Source organism: Nematostella vectensis, chromosome 4 (assembly GCF_932526225.1).
Source record: "Nematostella vectensis chromosome 4, jaNemVect1.1, whole genome shotgun sequence".
NCBI classification, from domain to species: domain Eukaryota; kingdom Metazoa; phylum Cnidaria; class Anthozoa; order Actiniaria; family Edwardsiidae; genus Nematostella; species Nematostella vectensis.
Window position 1 is genome coordinate 1,477,488 of NC_064037.1, and position 16,902 is coordinate 1,494,389.

General features: G+C 41.5%; 4 protein-coding genes across 6 annotated transcripts in view; 3 read left to right on the forward strand and 1 right to left on the reverse strand.

Annotated features, from left to right (window-relative positions):
• Positions 1-16,902, forward strand: part of LOC116616154 — a 42,547-nt gene that overhangs the window by 12,398 nt on the left and 13,247 nt on the right. Inside the window, exons 1-5 of one of the 2 annotated variants that reach the window (XM_048726019.1) lie at positions 12,329-12,348; positions 14,635-14,728; positions 15,512-15,643; positions 16,129-16,238; positions 16,545-16,643. In XM_048726019.1, the coding sequence (XP_048581976.1) occupies positions 14,640-14,728; positions 15,512-15,643; positions 16,129-16,238; positions 16,545-16,643 (430 nt within the window). In that variant the 5' untranslated portion in view covers positions 12,329-12,348; positions 14,635-14,639. Of the gene's footprint in view, positions 1-12,328; positions 12,349-14,634; positions 14,729-15,511; positions 15,644-16,128; positions 16,239-16,544; positions 16,644-16,902 lie in introns of those variants that run through there. The other variant, XM_048726018.1, reaches the window with a different exon arrangement.
• On the forward strand, positions 6-4,135 carry LOC125561750. The gene is made up of 2 exons (XM_048726026.1): positions 6-95; positions 1,718-4,135. Exons 1-2 carry the CDS (start codon positions 57-59, stop codon positions 2,888-2,890), a joined length of 1,212 nt encoding a protein of 403 aa, XP_048581983.1. The 5' UTR covers positions 6-56; the 3' UTR covers positions 2,891-4,135.
• Positions 4,046-11,544, reverse strand: LOC125561749 (proteoglycan 4-like). 2 transcript variants are annotated; one of them, XM_048726024.1, is made up of 6 exons: positions 11,504-11,544; positions 10,578-10,621; positions 10,045-10,206; positions 8,620-8,809; positions 6,753-7,376; positions 4,046-6,052 (listed from the first exon to the last, which is right to left on the reverse strand). In XM_048726024.1, exons 1-6 carry the CDS (start codon positions 11,508-11,510, stop codon positions 5,781-5,783), a joined length of 1,299 nt encoding a protein of 432 aa, XP_048581981.1. In that variant the 5' UTR covers positions 11,511-11,544; the 3' UTR covers positions 4,046-5,780. The 2 variants fall into 2 exon arrangements, with proteins under 2 accessions (XP_048581981.1, XP_048581980.1); XM_048726023.1 differs by lacking the exon at positions 11,504-11,544 and adding an exon at positions 11,083-11,367.
• LOC125561762 (spidroin-1-like) lies at positions 11,924-14,261 on the forward strand. Its single transcript, XM_048726096.1, has 3 exons — positions 11,924-11,973; positions 12,989-13,568; positions 13,617-14,261. The coding sequence occupies exons 1-3, from the start codon at positions 11,924-11,926 to the stop codon at positions 14,259-14,261; spliced, it is 1,275 nt and encodes a 424-aa protein (XP_048582053.1).

The window sequence follows — 16,902 nt, forward strand, 5'->3', positions numbered from 1 at the left end:
CATGCGCGCATGTGCATAAATTTGGCTAGAAAGTGTCAAAAGTGGTTGGTGTTGTTATGAATCGTAGAAGAAACCGAGGGAATTTCCCTTCCAAGGTGAGTGAATTCGATATAACTGCACACTTGTGGTCAAGTTGTAAGTAAAGATTGTGCTTTCAGATGCAGTCCAGATAATCACTGTCTGTTCGATTACACACGATGTATAAAAAGTTCAATGACTGTCTCGGCTATTTAAGCTTATACTTATTTACTTATATCAATTTAACGGTCGATATATGTATAAATGTGCTATTTTTTAAATGTTTGTTTACAACCAGTCAGTGAGCTTGCCTGAATTGTAAGGTTACTCATTTACATACCATACAAATCAATGTATTATGCACCAGTCAATGCCACCCCCAACACGCAGGGGAATATGCGAGGACTCGACTGGTTTACACTGACTAGTGCATTATGCCTCATTTAGGCCAACAGAAATTAACGTCTAAGGTTTGTGCACACTGCATGCATGTCCTAAAAGCTACTGCTTATAATTTTCTTTATTTACAAAAGCATCATTATTTTTATTTATTTTCATATATTTACACTTTGTCACAATCAAAACATGAACATTCAAGTTTGTGTACACTGGTGAACAATGGAGGCATGATTGGCCTAGTGTGCTCTCACCGCTGTGGCCCAGGTTCAAATCCTGGTCAAACTGGGGATTTTCTCTGAGTTCCTGCCTTGCTTCGAATTTGTGTCACTAGTGAGTTGAAGTTATTCTCCCGTGTTCGGATAAGGACACTAAACCGGAGGTCCCGTCTCTTCGAGCTGCACTACACTAACCTGGACCGAAGGGACGTAAAAGAACCACTTAGGACGCAATAAACCCTCTGGCAGTGACCACCCCCAGTGACAGTGCTTGCAATGCTTGCTAACAATACACTCAAGGGGGTACTTGATTTGGACCCTAGCTCTGTTGTACCTTCTGCACCAGTGGTGGAAGTTGAATAAATAAAATGTATTTACAGATTTCTCAAATAAATTTTGAGTTACCAAATGTTTTTTCTAGTTGGCCAACTTTTCTTGAACATGGTCTAGTAGGGTCTAACAGATCCATGGTGTGGTTTTTCTGTTATTTAAAGTACCAGGATGGGTAAACATGAAATCCAGGGTGGTGATATAAATTGAAAAAAAAATCCATTAAGGGATTTCCATTGTGTCAGACAGAGGCTGACTACATCAAATAGAGCAGGATAGAAATCCAGGGTGGGTACCCTACAGCAGATGCAAAATTCCAATGTAGTTCTCCTAAAATGTAACAGTCCAGGGTGGGTAAATTCCAGGTGGTTAGAAAGAAATTGGCTGGAAATCCAGGGTGGGTGGTGGCAATTCATAATTTCCAGGGTGGTTATAAGAGTCAGGGGGAGTTCGGTTGCTACTGCCCAATCTTTTTTTCCAGGATGCCATATGGTATCTTATCAGTATCAAATAAAAATGTAATACAGAAATGTTTGTATTGAAGTGTAAACAAGCCAGTGAAAAGTAGATACAGTGAAACCTTTTTATAATAAACACCTTTTAACTTTTCAGGCTATAAGCTACAAAACTCACAAATGCTCCAAAAATTTTCGGCCAATGGTAAATTTACACAAACTGCATCAACTGACATTTATTTTTAGCTAGATTATAGTTTTCAAGGTTTCCTTTGTTAACGAAACGAAATTTTTCCACAGGGCAAAAGTGGAAGATGTTTTATTGCTACCTGCCCAAAGAGGGGAAAATTCTTCAAGAGGCTAGACAATCACCTCTCAAGTTTACACAGAGGTGTTTCAAGAGCTGAAAATGACAATTTGAGTCACAGAAACCAAGATGATCAAGATGGTAGCAGAAAAATGGAAATGTGTCTTCTTTGTGGAGAACAGTTTTTGCAACTGCGTCACCATTTGAAAAATAAACATAACCTGTCTCTGCGCAAATACAGACATCAAACTGGAAAAAAGGATGAAACAAAGGTTGAAAAAAAGGAGAAACAAGAGTGCCATGAAAAGAAACTAGAGTTTGGTGAGGAGGGGGATGAAACAGAGGGAAAAGAGTCAGGGGAGAGAAATGAAAACGATAAGGTGAAAGTAAGTGATATGCTTGAGGAAGAAGAGATGGACAAGGAGATGGACGAGGAGATGGTTGAAGAGGATGAGATGAATGGGAAAGCTGGAGGGGACAGTTTTGAGAGAGAGATGGTGGAGGATGAGGAGATGGCTGAGAAGGAAGATATGTATAAGAAAACTGAAGAGGACAGGTTCGTGATGAAACTGTTCGACGAGGAAGCGGTAGCTGAGAAAGTAGATACGTATAAAAAAACTGAAGAGGGTAGTACGTTTGTGAGAAGGCTGTTTGATGAGGAGGAGGCAGATGAGAAAGAAGTTCGCTTTGAGGATATTGAAGAGGACTATGTACGGTTTTTAGTTCATAAGGGAAATAGAATGAAATTGGACTTCTTCTTGCATTTCATGGAAAGGGGAGGCATTTTAAGGTCATACAATGTATCTCCCATAAGAAGAATCTCGTTTGGTGAGCTCCCTTATGAGACTCTAAGAGATATCTACAGTATGCGGAAGATTTTATCTGGCTACTTCAAAAGAGATGTTTTCATGTACCCTTACCCCGATGTGGAAATGATAGAAAAATGCCGTGCTTGTGGTGCCAAGGAACGAGGAAAATGCTGCTGTCCAGTTCTAGAGAAATCCTTCTATGTATTTTGCCGTGAGAGATGTTCTCCCAAGTACATCAGTGAGTGCAAGAGGTGCCTTAACATGGGAAATAGCTCAACACATGCTTGCCTGGACTTCTTCTTCTGTAGAAGGTGCAACGAGGAATACCGTGCCCGAGAAAGATTGAAGCATTTTTAAAGAGGCTACGTCACGGTTATAGCGTAATTTAGCCCAAGCTTAACAAGACCAGGAACCGTTTGTTCGTTGGGAATATCCATCTAGGTTTGTAGAAAAACCGTTTTGATTTTATAACTTTGTTTAAATTGTGCTTTACTAAGCGTGACATAGCCCCTTTAAACCGCTTTGCATATAATAAGATTAACTCAAATAGTGCAACCAATGCAAAATGAAACAGTGGGGCCTGATATGGTATGGGTTTACAAAAGCGAGGTGTCATCATCACAGTTTAATATTTTATTTATTTTATATCTTATTTAAGTCTAGTGCACACTAGCGACAAAGTACGGCGCCACACTAACAAAATTCAATCGAAAGCTAAAATTTACTAAAATGAGCGCACGAAAATACATAAATAAAGCGATATTAACATGTTACAAAATTCCTGTGCATTTTCTCTCACTTTTACGTTTGCGATAAAACGCTGTTATATCTAGTGTGCACGACGCTACGGCCTTTTTGTTATACGGTCATTTTGTTATATGCCCGGGGAGGGGGAGGACTCAAAATGACAAAAAATGACGGGGGTGCTCGATAAGAAAAATAAAATTGACCCCTAAGAGATAGCAAGGTAGGCGTGGGACTTTATTTTTAAATAATTAAAATTAAAGAAAGCAAAATACTTCTAATTGCAGATAGCAAAAATTTTATTTTTTTAAATATTTTATTAAAACAATGTGCAGTATGAAGTAACGCCTTTTTTTTGTGGGAGCCCCCCTTACCGTTAGGTGACTACGTATCAATTTCTTATTGCACCTACTAATCAATTTCCAATTCTGGGTGCCGGGATTTGAGTTATTCCGAAATAAAATTGCAAATATCACCCAACATTTGATTAACCTATTTATCACAAGATCATTGAAATAGTTCTGGAGTCAACGAGAACAAACATCCATTGAAACGGGGCTTCCTTACTGTTTGAACATGGTATAAACGTATTAGGGAATAAATGATTGTACCAACGGAAACATTTGATTCGCACTAGGAAACGTTAAGGAACAACGAGGAAGTAGCTTATAGTCCTTTATGGTATAATTAAAATCAATTTGAACATGAATAATAGAGTCGCAAAGTTGGATACTGTGATTTGTGTTTGATTCAGCAATTGAACAAATGTTTGTTTTTACTTTTTATTTAATGTCAACAAAACTAGATATTTGAAGGAATTTGTAAATAAAATTGTAATAAAGTACTATTTTAATAATGTGTTCTGTGAATTTTATGACATATTTATAAATAGTTTTATAAAAATAACTCTTCAATATAGATATCTCTCTCTGTAAAAATAATAAAAACCATTACAATTTTTTTTAAAAAAGGAGAACACTTTTCATTTTGGAGAATGGTGGTTCATGGTCAAAATTGCACCGCGGCAATGTAATACTTCGCTGCCTTTGTCATCCCAATACATGAAATCACAGAAACGTTTTTTTAGTTTAATGGCAATATAAATATTTTGCACTCCATAGATTGGTGCTCAAACCCTAGGTACAAATAATTTGAGTTGAAGTTGGCAAATGGTCACCATTTTTGTTCTGAGAGCTCTTTGTTAAAATGCAGAAAGTTTGTTCCACTTTTCAAATGCAAGAGAGAAGAAGTCTAAAACAGGCAGGTGTATAAATGATATAAAAGGGAAAGGGACTCGCGCATTTGCAAAAATAAGTTCATAAAAAGTGTTCTTCCATAAGTAAAGCTTAAAAAAATTGATAATTTACTGCAGTTTCCATGATTCTGCGAATTCTCGCTAATGATTTACAATGTTAAACCCACCTCCTGCCTTACGTCACTAAGCCTCAGTGCTACATGTGAGAGTTCACAGAATTGAGAAAACAGCAGTAATTATTTCGGAAATTTAAATAATTTGATTTTTATAAAAATATATGATATATGCATCTTGAATCTCTGCTGTTAAATATTCAGAAAATAATCACTTTGATAAGTGAAAAAATTGACAGCGACATCAAAATGTAATAACTGTAACTGATGTAAAAGCCCCTACCTGTACAAAATAAAATAAATTTATATAATGAATTTATTACATTTTTGTAAAAATATATCTTGTATCTAAGCTGTCTCAGAATCATAAATAATCACCTTACTAAGGGACAATCAGAGAGTACGTGGCTAATTTAAAAATGTAGATATAGAGTGGTTTCCACAACAATCTTTATAGATACAATTACGCGGATGTGTAAATTTGTGCATCAATTTCTAATTATTTTTCATATATATATATTTTTTTAATGAAAAACAGAGGTATGGAGTCCGATTCGGGATTTCTTGGCGGTAAACGTTTTGATTTTATCACTTTGTTTAAATTGCACCCTAGTCACCGATGAATAAATATTTAAAAAATATGAAGATGAAACACCAACTTTGAGCGCCCTGGCTCCGTTAGCTGAATAGTTATTCCAGGGGGCCTGCTCCCTCAAATACATAACGATATACTATATGAACATTGCTAGAAGTGCGAAATAAATATGTCTATCTGGATATAATTCTCGATTTCCTTCTCAAGATGATTTTATAGCCAGTTTTTGCGCAAAAGGTTAGGGGAAAACTGCTATAAAACTTTTTTTATGCGGAAATCGTTAAGTTCCTCACACAACTTTGGGAACTAGGGTGCAATTTAAGCCAAGTGGTAAATCTAACACCTGTTTTAGCAAACGTTTCTCCAGCAACACGTGGATGATGGCCGATGTAGCTCCTAAACTTGCAAAGCATCATTTGAGAGTAAGTGCGCAAATAGCCAGGTAATGTATGGAGGTTTATTTGATATACAGCCAAATAAAACCCAACAAAGTCATAACTTACAGGGGCACCATGATTTGCTGGAGAAACGTTTAGTGCATCAACACAATTTCTGTAAAGCTAACCTGTTCAGGCCTACCATTACTGCTTTACACAAGGAATCCTTTGGTAGAGCAAAGAACATCCCCTTTTGCAAATATCTGTTCTCCACGCTATTCCCTAAAACAAGAGGGGCTTCCACGTTATCCTTGACTGATGTGAGCTGAACACACACATGGTTCGGGGGGATTTCATGGCCATGGAGGGTAGTTAAATGTGGCATCAAAATCCCAGCAGCCAACCAGATATCATCCTTTTTATACATTACCGTATCTGCAAAAAATAAATAAAATATAGAACTGAATAGATATCTTTGCAAAACAGGTTGGAGGAGGCTACCGGTGTCAAATATTTAACAAAATGACTATCCCCCTTACAGAAAAAAATGCACTCGACAAATGTCAACTTTTCGCGCAATGTACTGCTTAGCGTGCCGTAGCTGCATTGAGTTATAGTTGCATGCTGCATAGGCGTGCAGCTGAGTCACGTTAATTAGTGCCATTTCTTTGATTTAAAAGCATCTCATCAAGTTCAAAATTTAGCCGCTGCACCCAAATCAACCTCCACATCCCCGTGCAAAGTACGACGAGTTGATCAAAGCAATCGTCGCCGCCTTGAAGCTCGGAGCCTCTGGTACCCAGGGTATGTGCAAAGAGAATTCTAAAAACGTGCAAGTATCAAAATTTGCTCGTGGTAGTGGTACAATGTACACATAAGAGTATATTATCAGATCGCTCTTTTCATCATGTCGGAATAAACCGAAGTATAGCCCTAGTCAAATACAGTATCAGAACATTACAACTAACACTATTGCTCCTGTCAAACTTTGTATCACAGGTAGATGAAAACCACTCTATGCTATTATTCTATGGATTGTCTGTGTTATTAGCTCTATACTGTATATTGTTTTGTTCTTTAATCTTCAAGTAGGAGATCTATATTGTTTTATTTCGGTTGTGCCTGCAAAGAATACCTGTTTTAGATGTGACAGTGAAGGGCGGTGGGGATGCTGATGCTGACAAAGTAGATTTTGTTGTGCTACAAAGAGTAGCAGTAGCCTGAGGCACAGCTGTTGTAGGTGCTGGTGGCTGTGGCGTAGCTGTTGTAGGTGCTGGTGGCTGTGGCGTAGCTGTTGTAGGTGCTGTTGGCTGTTGCCCAGCTTTTGTAGGTGCTGGTGGCTGTGGCGTAGCTGTTGTAGGTGCTGTTGGCTGTGGCGTAGCTGTTGTAGGTGCTGTTGGCTGTGGCGTAGCTGTTGTAGGTGCTGGTGGCTGTGGCGTAGCTGTTGTAGGTGCTGTTGGCTGTGGCGTAGCTGTTGTAGGTGCTGTTGGCTGTGGCGTAGCTGTTGTAGGTGCTGTTGGCTGTGGCGTAGCTGTTGTAGGTGCTGTTGGCTGTGGCGTAGCTGTTGTAGGTGCTGGTGGCTGTTGCCCAGATGTTGTAGGTGCTGGTGGCACTTGTGTTGTGCTAGATGGAGTGGCAGCAGCAGCATGTGGCATAGCTGTTGAAGGTGCGGCTAGCATTGGTCCACCTGTTGCACCATCTTGAAAACTGAAGGGTTGTGGTGGTTCTGGATCAGGTACCCTGTTTTTCTTCCTGTATTCTGCAAATAAATACACTACTGCATTAGAGTTTTGATGTATCTACTTTTCCTTTTCTTTTCCTTCTTCCTTTTCTTTTCTGTGCTTAAGGTGACCTGCAACTGTTTCAAAACACTGGGTGGATACCTGCCGATTTTATGTTCAACCTTAGTAAAAGTTAATTTTATGAAGCCATCATTACATTTTATTAGACTGCATATAGATGTCTTTTTAAAAATATCCAAACCGATGATATGTTAATGAGAAAAATGTAAATGCAACAACAATACAATACAATAATCTTTAATTACCGAGGGTAGCATATTAACCGAAATACAGCGGTTTGCCTATAAGATATCCATATGAAAATACCCTGCGAGTAGTGGCTGAGAGAAAGAAACCAGCAGGGTACTTGCTGTAATATTTTAATTTAATGATGGCTCTATAAAATTAAATTATGATTGCAAGCGTTGAACATCATACAAGGTCAAAAACAAGCAGATAGCACACAAGTTTGGAAACAGTAAGCAATTCTGGAAAATTACCCGTGAGCCACTTGAAATAAGAAAAACATCGGGTGGTATCATAAAACATGGTTTGATATTGGACTTTTATGGATCACTTGTACAACTGATCATTTTCCTCAACATTTTCAGTCATATTTGTGACTAATTTTTTATAGCATTTTGAAAGCCAGTTGTGTGAATAACAATAATAATGACAATGATAAAACACAAAAAACAAAGCTTAAACAACCTTTTTCAACAACTTCGGCCATCATTAAAAATTACCCAAACATTTTTGTTACTGTAAATTCAATAATGCAACTAAAACTTGAAAATGGAAATAATGCTTTGATAAAATAGTGGAGCGGACACAAATTTTGATATTGTGTCAAGATCAATTATGTAAGAAATGAAAAAAGTTTGAAGTGAGAAGAGAAAAACAAATAGCAAACTCTTTATAAAGGATATGGGAGAATGGGTTGGGGTGGGGACATTCTTTACACCCCTACAACATATATTCCTCTTATACCCTTCATTAGGAATGGTTAGTGGATAATGTTCCAAGATGGCGGTAGAGGCACATAGACTGCTGTTATATTAAATATTGGACTGTATCAGACATTTAGGGTCTCTAATGTGCCAGATTTATTCACACAAATTCATTTTGTCTCAGCTTTTAGGCAGTTTTAGGGGTGGTCCAAGGAGGTGGTACATGGACCAGGGGTTCCATGTTTTGTGGTCTCCCAGTCCTTAGTCTCACCTTCCATAAACGTCTCAAACATTTTCTTAACCATTTTCCCAAGTTCATGGGCAGGCTTCTCTCCCTCGTGCCCAACAAAGGCTGCACCGGCACCTTCTGTGCCATAGCACTCTACTGTTGTGCCCAGACCATGTTTTTTAAATGTCAAAATGACAATGTCATTTTGGTGTTTCTGATGCAGGACGTCTGCCTAGAATCAAATAAATATGCAATGCTGTGAGGCCAGAGTATGAAATTTGAAACATGCTCCAAGAATGTGACTTGAGGGGACAGAACTTAAATTTAAGCTGACAGTGCAATAGTCTAAGGATACATTATTAGACTACATTTAGCTGCAACATAATAAACTGATTACATAATCTGAAGACTGCTGAGTGTGCATGTCTGCATGTATTCGCTTAATTGCTATTATTGTGTCATGCAAAATGATAACTTATTAATTATGTAATCCTTGACCATTCTTGCAGACATAAATCTTGGGCTAAATTATGGCTTAAAATTAGGCACACTCACCATTCAGAGGCATGCAATGGTGAAAATTGCATTCAACCTTACACCTAAACTTAGGTGTGAGAGGCATCTGAAGGGAACAGTCATGCTCTACCAGATACCACACAAAACGATTCCGTCTTCAGAGATTTTTGAAAAGGTGTTGCAACCCAAGGGGAGAATTCAATATCTCTTATGTAAAATATTTTTGGCATTTTTACTATTTATGTTTAGAGGGATCAACTCACCCAATGTGCACCACACCTTGAAAGTATCAAAATAACAACATACTGGGAAACACTGGATAATTGTCCACCCTTCTTTTGCTCACACACAGAGGTTCCAAATGCGATATGGTGGTTCTGCATGCATGTGTTTTTCTGCACATGGTGCACAGTGTGGTTGAGCTGGCACCTTACCCTTCTTTTGCTCACACACAGAGGTTCCAAATGCGATATGGTGGTTCTGCATACACACGTTTATCTGCACATGGTGCGCAGTGTGGTTGAGCTGGCACCTTTAAGAAAACCTATTAATTAACACTTTATTGACTGGGACTGAGGGAAACAGCAGGTTTTGTTGTCCTATTTTAACACAAAACAATGCTTTCCCAAGGTTCCAGTCAATGAAAGCTTTATTATCATAGAAAGTGTCACAATGTGAATGCAAAATGTGAGGGAATAAAAAGCAAACTCTATGTAAACCATTTGTAAATATTGACATGAATGAATGCAAAAGTTGTGTGACTTCCGGTTTAGTTTAATTCACAGAACTTAAATTGTAACTGTTGCCATCATTGTTGCCTGGGAAAACCGTCAAATTTCTTCAAGTTCAGGTGATGCACCCTCTACCAAAATTAGATACTAGAAAACGTGAACTTTGACACTTGGTATATAATAGATGAAAAATGTTATTGTAATTGTTAATATCACACACCCTATAATACATCATGTCTTTTTGATTGGTTGGGTTGGTTGTCCCTTTCTTTTCAATAGCATCATGGTTCGACTTGACCTTCTTTGCAAAAATGTATGAGCAGTTTTCATTTTTGCAGCTGCGACATGCAGTAGGACAATTTGTACCACATTCTGGACAGGCCTATGGTAATAAAAACAGAAATTTTAATAAAATAAATTATCATACAACTAATAACAAAGCTCTTTTTTATCCAGGTATGCACACAGAATAAATTGGAGACAATCCGCTTCAATACAATGGCCACCATTGTGACATGTAAAGCAGATAATGCTCAGGACAATGTCTGCTTTCCATGTTACAATAGAGGCTATCCCATCACTCTATGCGCATACCTGGAGAAAAAAGAGCAGCAATTTTCAATCTTTAGCGTAATTAATTTCACAAACATGATGCATAGAAGACTAGCAGTAACTATTAATACAGTATTATAAACATGATAAATTATAAAAAAGATGAGACTTTCTTATTGAGTCAAACACTGTATGTCATACCTTAAGCCGTGGTACTATCTTCTTGTTTGGTGTTTGTGGTTTGTCTTTTAATAAAAAAGTAATAAAATGTGTTACAATATATTAAAGGTTTGTTTTGCATGGCCTGTAAAGTTTGCATGGCCTGTAAAGTAAGCATAACATTACCATAAACAGAATTTCATAACATATCACTAAAAAAATCTATATTTTTATATATTCTGTGTAAACTATTGCTGGCAATGTAATCTCTTAGTAAAAATGAGGATAATTATATTTAATATCGAGTTCGGGGTCCCGCATAGAGGAGGAGGGTATCTTGAGGGTATCTTTAAATGGATATCTAATAGCATCTGATTAGAAACTATCTGATAATATCACAATATCCGGGAGTCCTGCATAAGGATGGATGAAGTATCTAAATAGATGTCTAATATCACTCCTGCAATTTATCCTGAATTTTAAAATAGCGCTGATAGAAAGCATGGTATTCGGAATATATATTTGGTTTATAATAACATATTAGTACATTTGGTACGCATATTTAAGCCAACTTGTCTATAACAGTTTAGCAGCCGAAGATAATGTAACAGGGATGGTTTAGACGTGCAACTTTGACTTGGGAACCTTTCTTCTTGAACTAAAGCAGCTGTATGGGGACCATGGACGAGCGTATTATCGCATGGTAGCTAATATATGCTCCATTGCTTTTGTAAGCTTATTTCAGAAATATTTCGGATCACGTTGAACGATCGAAGCAGTCCACACGTGATAGATCATCGTACTTATCGATCCGGATTTCTTTATACTTTTCCCGCATTTGAACTACGAAATCGAAGTTTGTCAAAACGAGAGATCAAATATTTGAATAAAAATTTCACGCTCAATGAACAATTGACAAAACAAATCGTTTTAAGACAAGTATTTCAAAAGGTTTTGACCTCGCTTACCAGTCATCCTCGCTTGCTTCAATGCTTGAGTAGTCAACCATGTGATCAACAACACCTAAGCATCCGCGCCTTGCGCATGACAATGAATTAATGACTATCATTAATTCAGTGGTCAAATAACATTTAAGGATAATCGTTAATTCATTCTCGAGACCATGTTGTCTGGGGACGGGACAGATATGACATGCAGTACCAAAATAAACACCCGATAACGGAAAATACAACTATTACAACTGATTTCAAGGTCGGATACCAATAACACATCCAAAATGTGTTTTACACATCGGATGCAGTCTGCTGTGGATTTTAATCTTGAAGGAAAGATAATCCAGTGTAGGTTATAGAAATCTCGTTGTTGAAATGTTACGCAAGCTTTCTCACAACGAGCGGAATCAGCATTTTACCACAGCAAAATAAAACATGGATGATTCCCACCTCGCCAGGACATGTCTTGGCGCGCTTAGAGACCTGTAAGAATGTTTTTTTTTCCTTTACCCAGTAAGTAGATCTGCCCGACGGGGTGCTCCCCAGAGCCGTTTGTGATCGAGTGCGCGTCATTAGAGCTCTTTACGGGAACTCGGAAATGTAAGAATGCACAAGGAATGCACATTTCTATCGAAACAGTGTTTTGTTTGCTCTGATATGGTAGATAGGGCTTAGCCGTTTCGAAAACTTTGTTATGAAGATAAACAAACGTTAAATGGTTAATTAGTTTTTTCTTATAACAGACATAACGGATTATTTCCTTCTAAGTATTACGTTAGAGAAAACTGGAATTATGCGCTTTCTCAAGGAATACAGTTGTACTCCCACTGTCGAAATTCCGCCACTGCCACACTAAGGAGGTATTACTTGGCCAATGCCTAAGGAGACATTATTTGAAAGAGGCATTTAATTCAAACTAAAATCTGCCGCGAGAGGCGAGAAATGCGTGCAATGCGTACATACGTCTAGTTATTTTGACACTCGATGAATCATCAGAAACAGCTCTATTCTACGCTTTATTTTAATTGTGGTTACTGATTGCACTTGTTGTTTTGTCAGCTGTAAAGAATATTAGGAAGAACTTGCCGAACTTAACGGCTTCAGCGCGTGAATGATGTTCCGGTCCGGAATTTCTTGTTTTAGCATTACTTCTCATCGTATTTGGTGCTTTGATAGCTTTTGACCTTTCTTGGTTTATTCGACTTCTGTCTTTCCGAAAATCCATCGGATCAATAAATTTAGCAAATTCTCAAAGATAACAGCCTCAAATTGTGATAAAAGTGATTCATGTCCGTTTTCCGGTTCGAACTCTAGTGCTAGAAGTCGCCGTTACACTTCAAGACTCCTCTAAGCACGGTTAGGGAGACGTGTATGTTATAGCACGTAAACTTACTTTATACACACAATAGTCTGACTTAAGCCAACAGACAATCATCATTTTTTTGTAACTCAAATCTGCCTAAGACCAGGTAAGGCCACTCCTCGGCACTCTCTCCACAGTACGCGGACACACAGACGTGGTCCGGTGGCTACGAGGTCCGGTGGCTACGGGGTCCGGTGGCTACGAGGTCCGGTGGCTACGGGGTCCGGTGGCTACGAGGTCCGGTGGCTACGAGGTCCGGTGGCTACGGGGTCCGGTGGCTACGGGATCCGGTGGCTACGGGGTCCGGTGGCTACGGGGTCCGGTGGCTACGGGGTCCGGTGGCTACGAGGTCCGGTGGCTACGAGGTCCGGTGGCTACGGGGTTCTGTGGCTACGAGGTCCGGTGGCTACGGGGTCCGGTGGCTACGTGATCCCGTGGCTACGGGGTCCGGTGGCTACGGGGTCCGGTGGCTACGGGGTCCGGTGGCTACGAGGTCCGGTGGCTACGAGGTCCGGTGGCTACGGGGTTCTGTGGCTACGAGGTCCGGTGGCTACGAGGTCCGGTGGCTACGGGGTCCGGTGGCTACGTGATCCCGTGGCTACGAGGTCCGGTGGCTACGAGGTCCGGTGGCTACGGGGTTCTGTGGCTACGGGGTCCGGTGGCTACGGGGTCCGGTGGCTACGAGGTCCGGTGGCTACGAGGTCCGGTGGCTACGAGGTCCGGTGGCTACGGGGTCCGGTGGCTACGTGATCCCGTGGCTACGAGGTCCGGTGGCTACGGGGTCCGGTGGCTACGGGGTCCGGTGGCTACGGGGTCCGGTGGCTACGGGGTCCGGTGGCTACGGGGGCCGGTGGCTACGGGGGCCGGTGGCTACGGGGTCCGGTGGCTACGAGGTCCGGTGGCTACGGGGGCCGGTGGCTACGGGGTCCGGTGGCTACGGGGTCCGGTGGCTCCGGGGTCCGGTGGCTACGGGGTCCGGTGGCTACGGGGGCCGGTGGCTACGGGGTCCGGTGGCTACGGGGTCCGGTGGCTACGGGGTCCGGTGGCTACGGGGGCCGGTGGCTACGGGGTCCGGTGGCTACGGGGTCCGGTGGCTACGGGGGCCGGTGGCTCCGGGGTCCGGTGGCTACGGGATCCGGTGGCTACGGGGTCCGGTGGCTACGGGGTCCGGTGGCTACGGGGGCCGGTGGCTCCGGGGTCCGGTGGCTACGGGATCCGGTGGCTACGGGGTCCGGTGGCTACGGGGTCCGGTGGCTACGAGGTCCGGTGGCTACGGGGTCCGGTGGCTACGAGGTCCGGTGGCTACGGGGTCCGGTGGCTACGGGGTCCGGTGGCTCCGGGATCCGTGGCACCCTACGCAAATCGTATTTTTTTCTGTCGGGCAACCAAGTACTTGGCGTGCAATCTTGATCAAGCGAACATCGGTAAAATACTGCGAGTAAAGTGTTTAGATAAAGACAATGAGAATTCGAATATACGAGTACTTGCGCGAGCATCTTAGAACTGTGTGGGAAGAGTTGCCGGAAGAACCTGATAAAATTCCGTGGTCAATAGTCCACGCCTGTTCCATTACCAGGTTTCTTCGCCGTCTGACGATTCACTCAAGTTATTACCGCTGTAGGTGACGACAGATGGCTTTTTGAACGCAGAACGCGTTTTTTCTGATTCATTATTTTTCTGATTGGCATTATATTTTCCATTTTTTCTGATTCAGAAATTTTTGCTTTTTCTGATTCAGTATTTTTCGTTTTTTTCTGATTCAGTATTTTTCTTTTCTTTCCAGCTGACATGCGATGGTCTGTGTCCTTACTTGTCGGTTACGTAGTGCTGCTTTGTTGCTATGACAACTGTCAATCAACGGGTCTAAGACCTGGGGGGTGAGTGTTATTGATACTCGGTTCTGGACTCCAACTGAGAGGGTCGTCTTTATTTTGTCCTTCTGTTACGAGATGTGTAAAGGCAGGTATTAGGCCTACTCACGTTCTAACCGGGTTCCCTGTGCTCGGAGGTGACCCTTGAGATAGCAAATGTCTCGGATGAGATGAATCGTCTCGGATGTGCTGATTCGCCTCAGATGAGCTTATTCGTCCCGGATGAGCTAATTCGTCTCGGAAGAGCTGAATCGTCTCGGATGAGCTGATTCGTCTAGGATGAGCTGAATTTTCTCTGATGAGCTGATTCGTCTCGCATGTGCTAAATCGTCTCGGATGAGCTGATTCGTCTCGGATGGGCTGATTCGTCTAGGATGAGCTGAATTTTCTATAATGAGCTGATTCGTCTCGGATGTGCTGAATCGTCTCGTATGTGCTGATTCGGCTTGGATTGGCTGATTGTCTCGGATAGCCGGCTGCTGGGGCCAAAATCTCAAGCCTGGTCGTAAAGCTTTAGCTTCCACACTATGTCTGGATGTATGGTCTACTTTTTCTCATAGATCTCACCCACATTTTTTGTCAGTATTCTTGTTTCAGCTTGTTTGTTTTTTATCATCCTTACATGCAAGGGTAGCAAAACTGTGAATCTTGTGTTTTCTTACTATTTTTTGCAGCCCTTAATACTTCTGTTCTCTATATACCATCCCTACCATATACTAGTCTACTCCGTACCAATATATATTTGCTGTGTTTTGCTGATTTACTTATTGCGATTGTTGTAATCCGTAGGAAAAATGTCCTCACCCAATACCGGTCTCAGTTAGTGTACGTCCAGCGTTCCTTCCAGCAGCTGGCCAGTCGACGAAACTGCCGACAGACGTGCGACTGTTGGTTCTGCCTGTGCAAGAAAACCGTGTGCTGGTACGTTATGTTCTCGCGTGTTGTGTCATGTTCTCGCGCGTTATGTCATGTTATCGCGCATTATGTCATGTTCTCGCGTGTTATGTCATGTTCTCGCGCGTTATGTCATGTTCTCGCGTGTTATGTCATGTTCTCGCGTGTTATGTCATGTTCTCGCGTGTTACGTCATGTTTTTGCGGGTGAAGATTGATTCTCAGTAGCACACCCTTTTGGGCGGCAATTTTTTTAAAGACAATGCCCAGAAAATGAAGAAATTATGGTACTAGCATATAGACAAAAAGTGTTTCCTTCTCCGGAAACCCGATTGATGCACATTGGTGCGCTTTTTGTTATTTTTTTAATATCAATCGCGGTAGAACACGGCTTCTATTGACTACAGTATGCGTTTTTTATGGAGTTTCTTCATCCCCCCCCCCTCCCTTTTTCGTACGAGCCCTATGCCTGCGCAACTCTCCCTGCAAAAGCATATCTTTTTTGTTTTTCAGGACGACTTACTACTACCAAACAGCCTATCGCGCGGAGGCCGCGTACCGAACTCAGGCGTATTATGTGTGCGCGCCGGGCTGGCGACCACAGGGTGACCAGTGCACCCAAGGTGAGACTGTACGTCTCTTACATGTCGTTCCAGTCTTCTGTTCGTTCCGCCTCTTATGTGTCTGACTAAATGACCCTCTGTCTGTCTCAAGATCGACCCTTCCGCCTGTCCGTATACCCCCTTGTTTGCCGGCCGGTCATTGTGTTTGTCAGTCTCTTTGTTCGTCTTTCTGTTATCTGGCTATTGCCGGCCGGTCATTGTGTTTGTCAGTCTCGTTGTCCGTCTGTCTGTTATCTTGCTATTGTCGAAAGGTCTGAATGTAACCCGTCCATATTCGACTAGTCTAACATTTTATCCTCCCTTCAGCTATCTGCACGCGAGTAAGCTGTGATAATGGCGGAAGTTGCGTTCAGCCGAACGTGTGCGCCTGCACTACAGCCTGGGCGGGGCCAAACTGCAGTCAAAGTAAGTGAGCCGCCTACCTGTCGGTCTGTCCGTGATATTATTGAGTGAGATTCTTCCTTTTTTTTTTGTTTAGCTTGCATCGTTTGCAGATAGAATTACAAAACAGCTATCCAAAAGCAAAGCGTCATCTTTAAAAAGATTTAAGGCCCTGTTCAGTGGAATGGGAATGGTTTTCTGCAGACTGTAATTGGATAAATTCTAGATTGGATTTACACCGGACATATAGATAGATCACATATAGATACGAGAGATAGTTCGA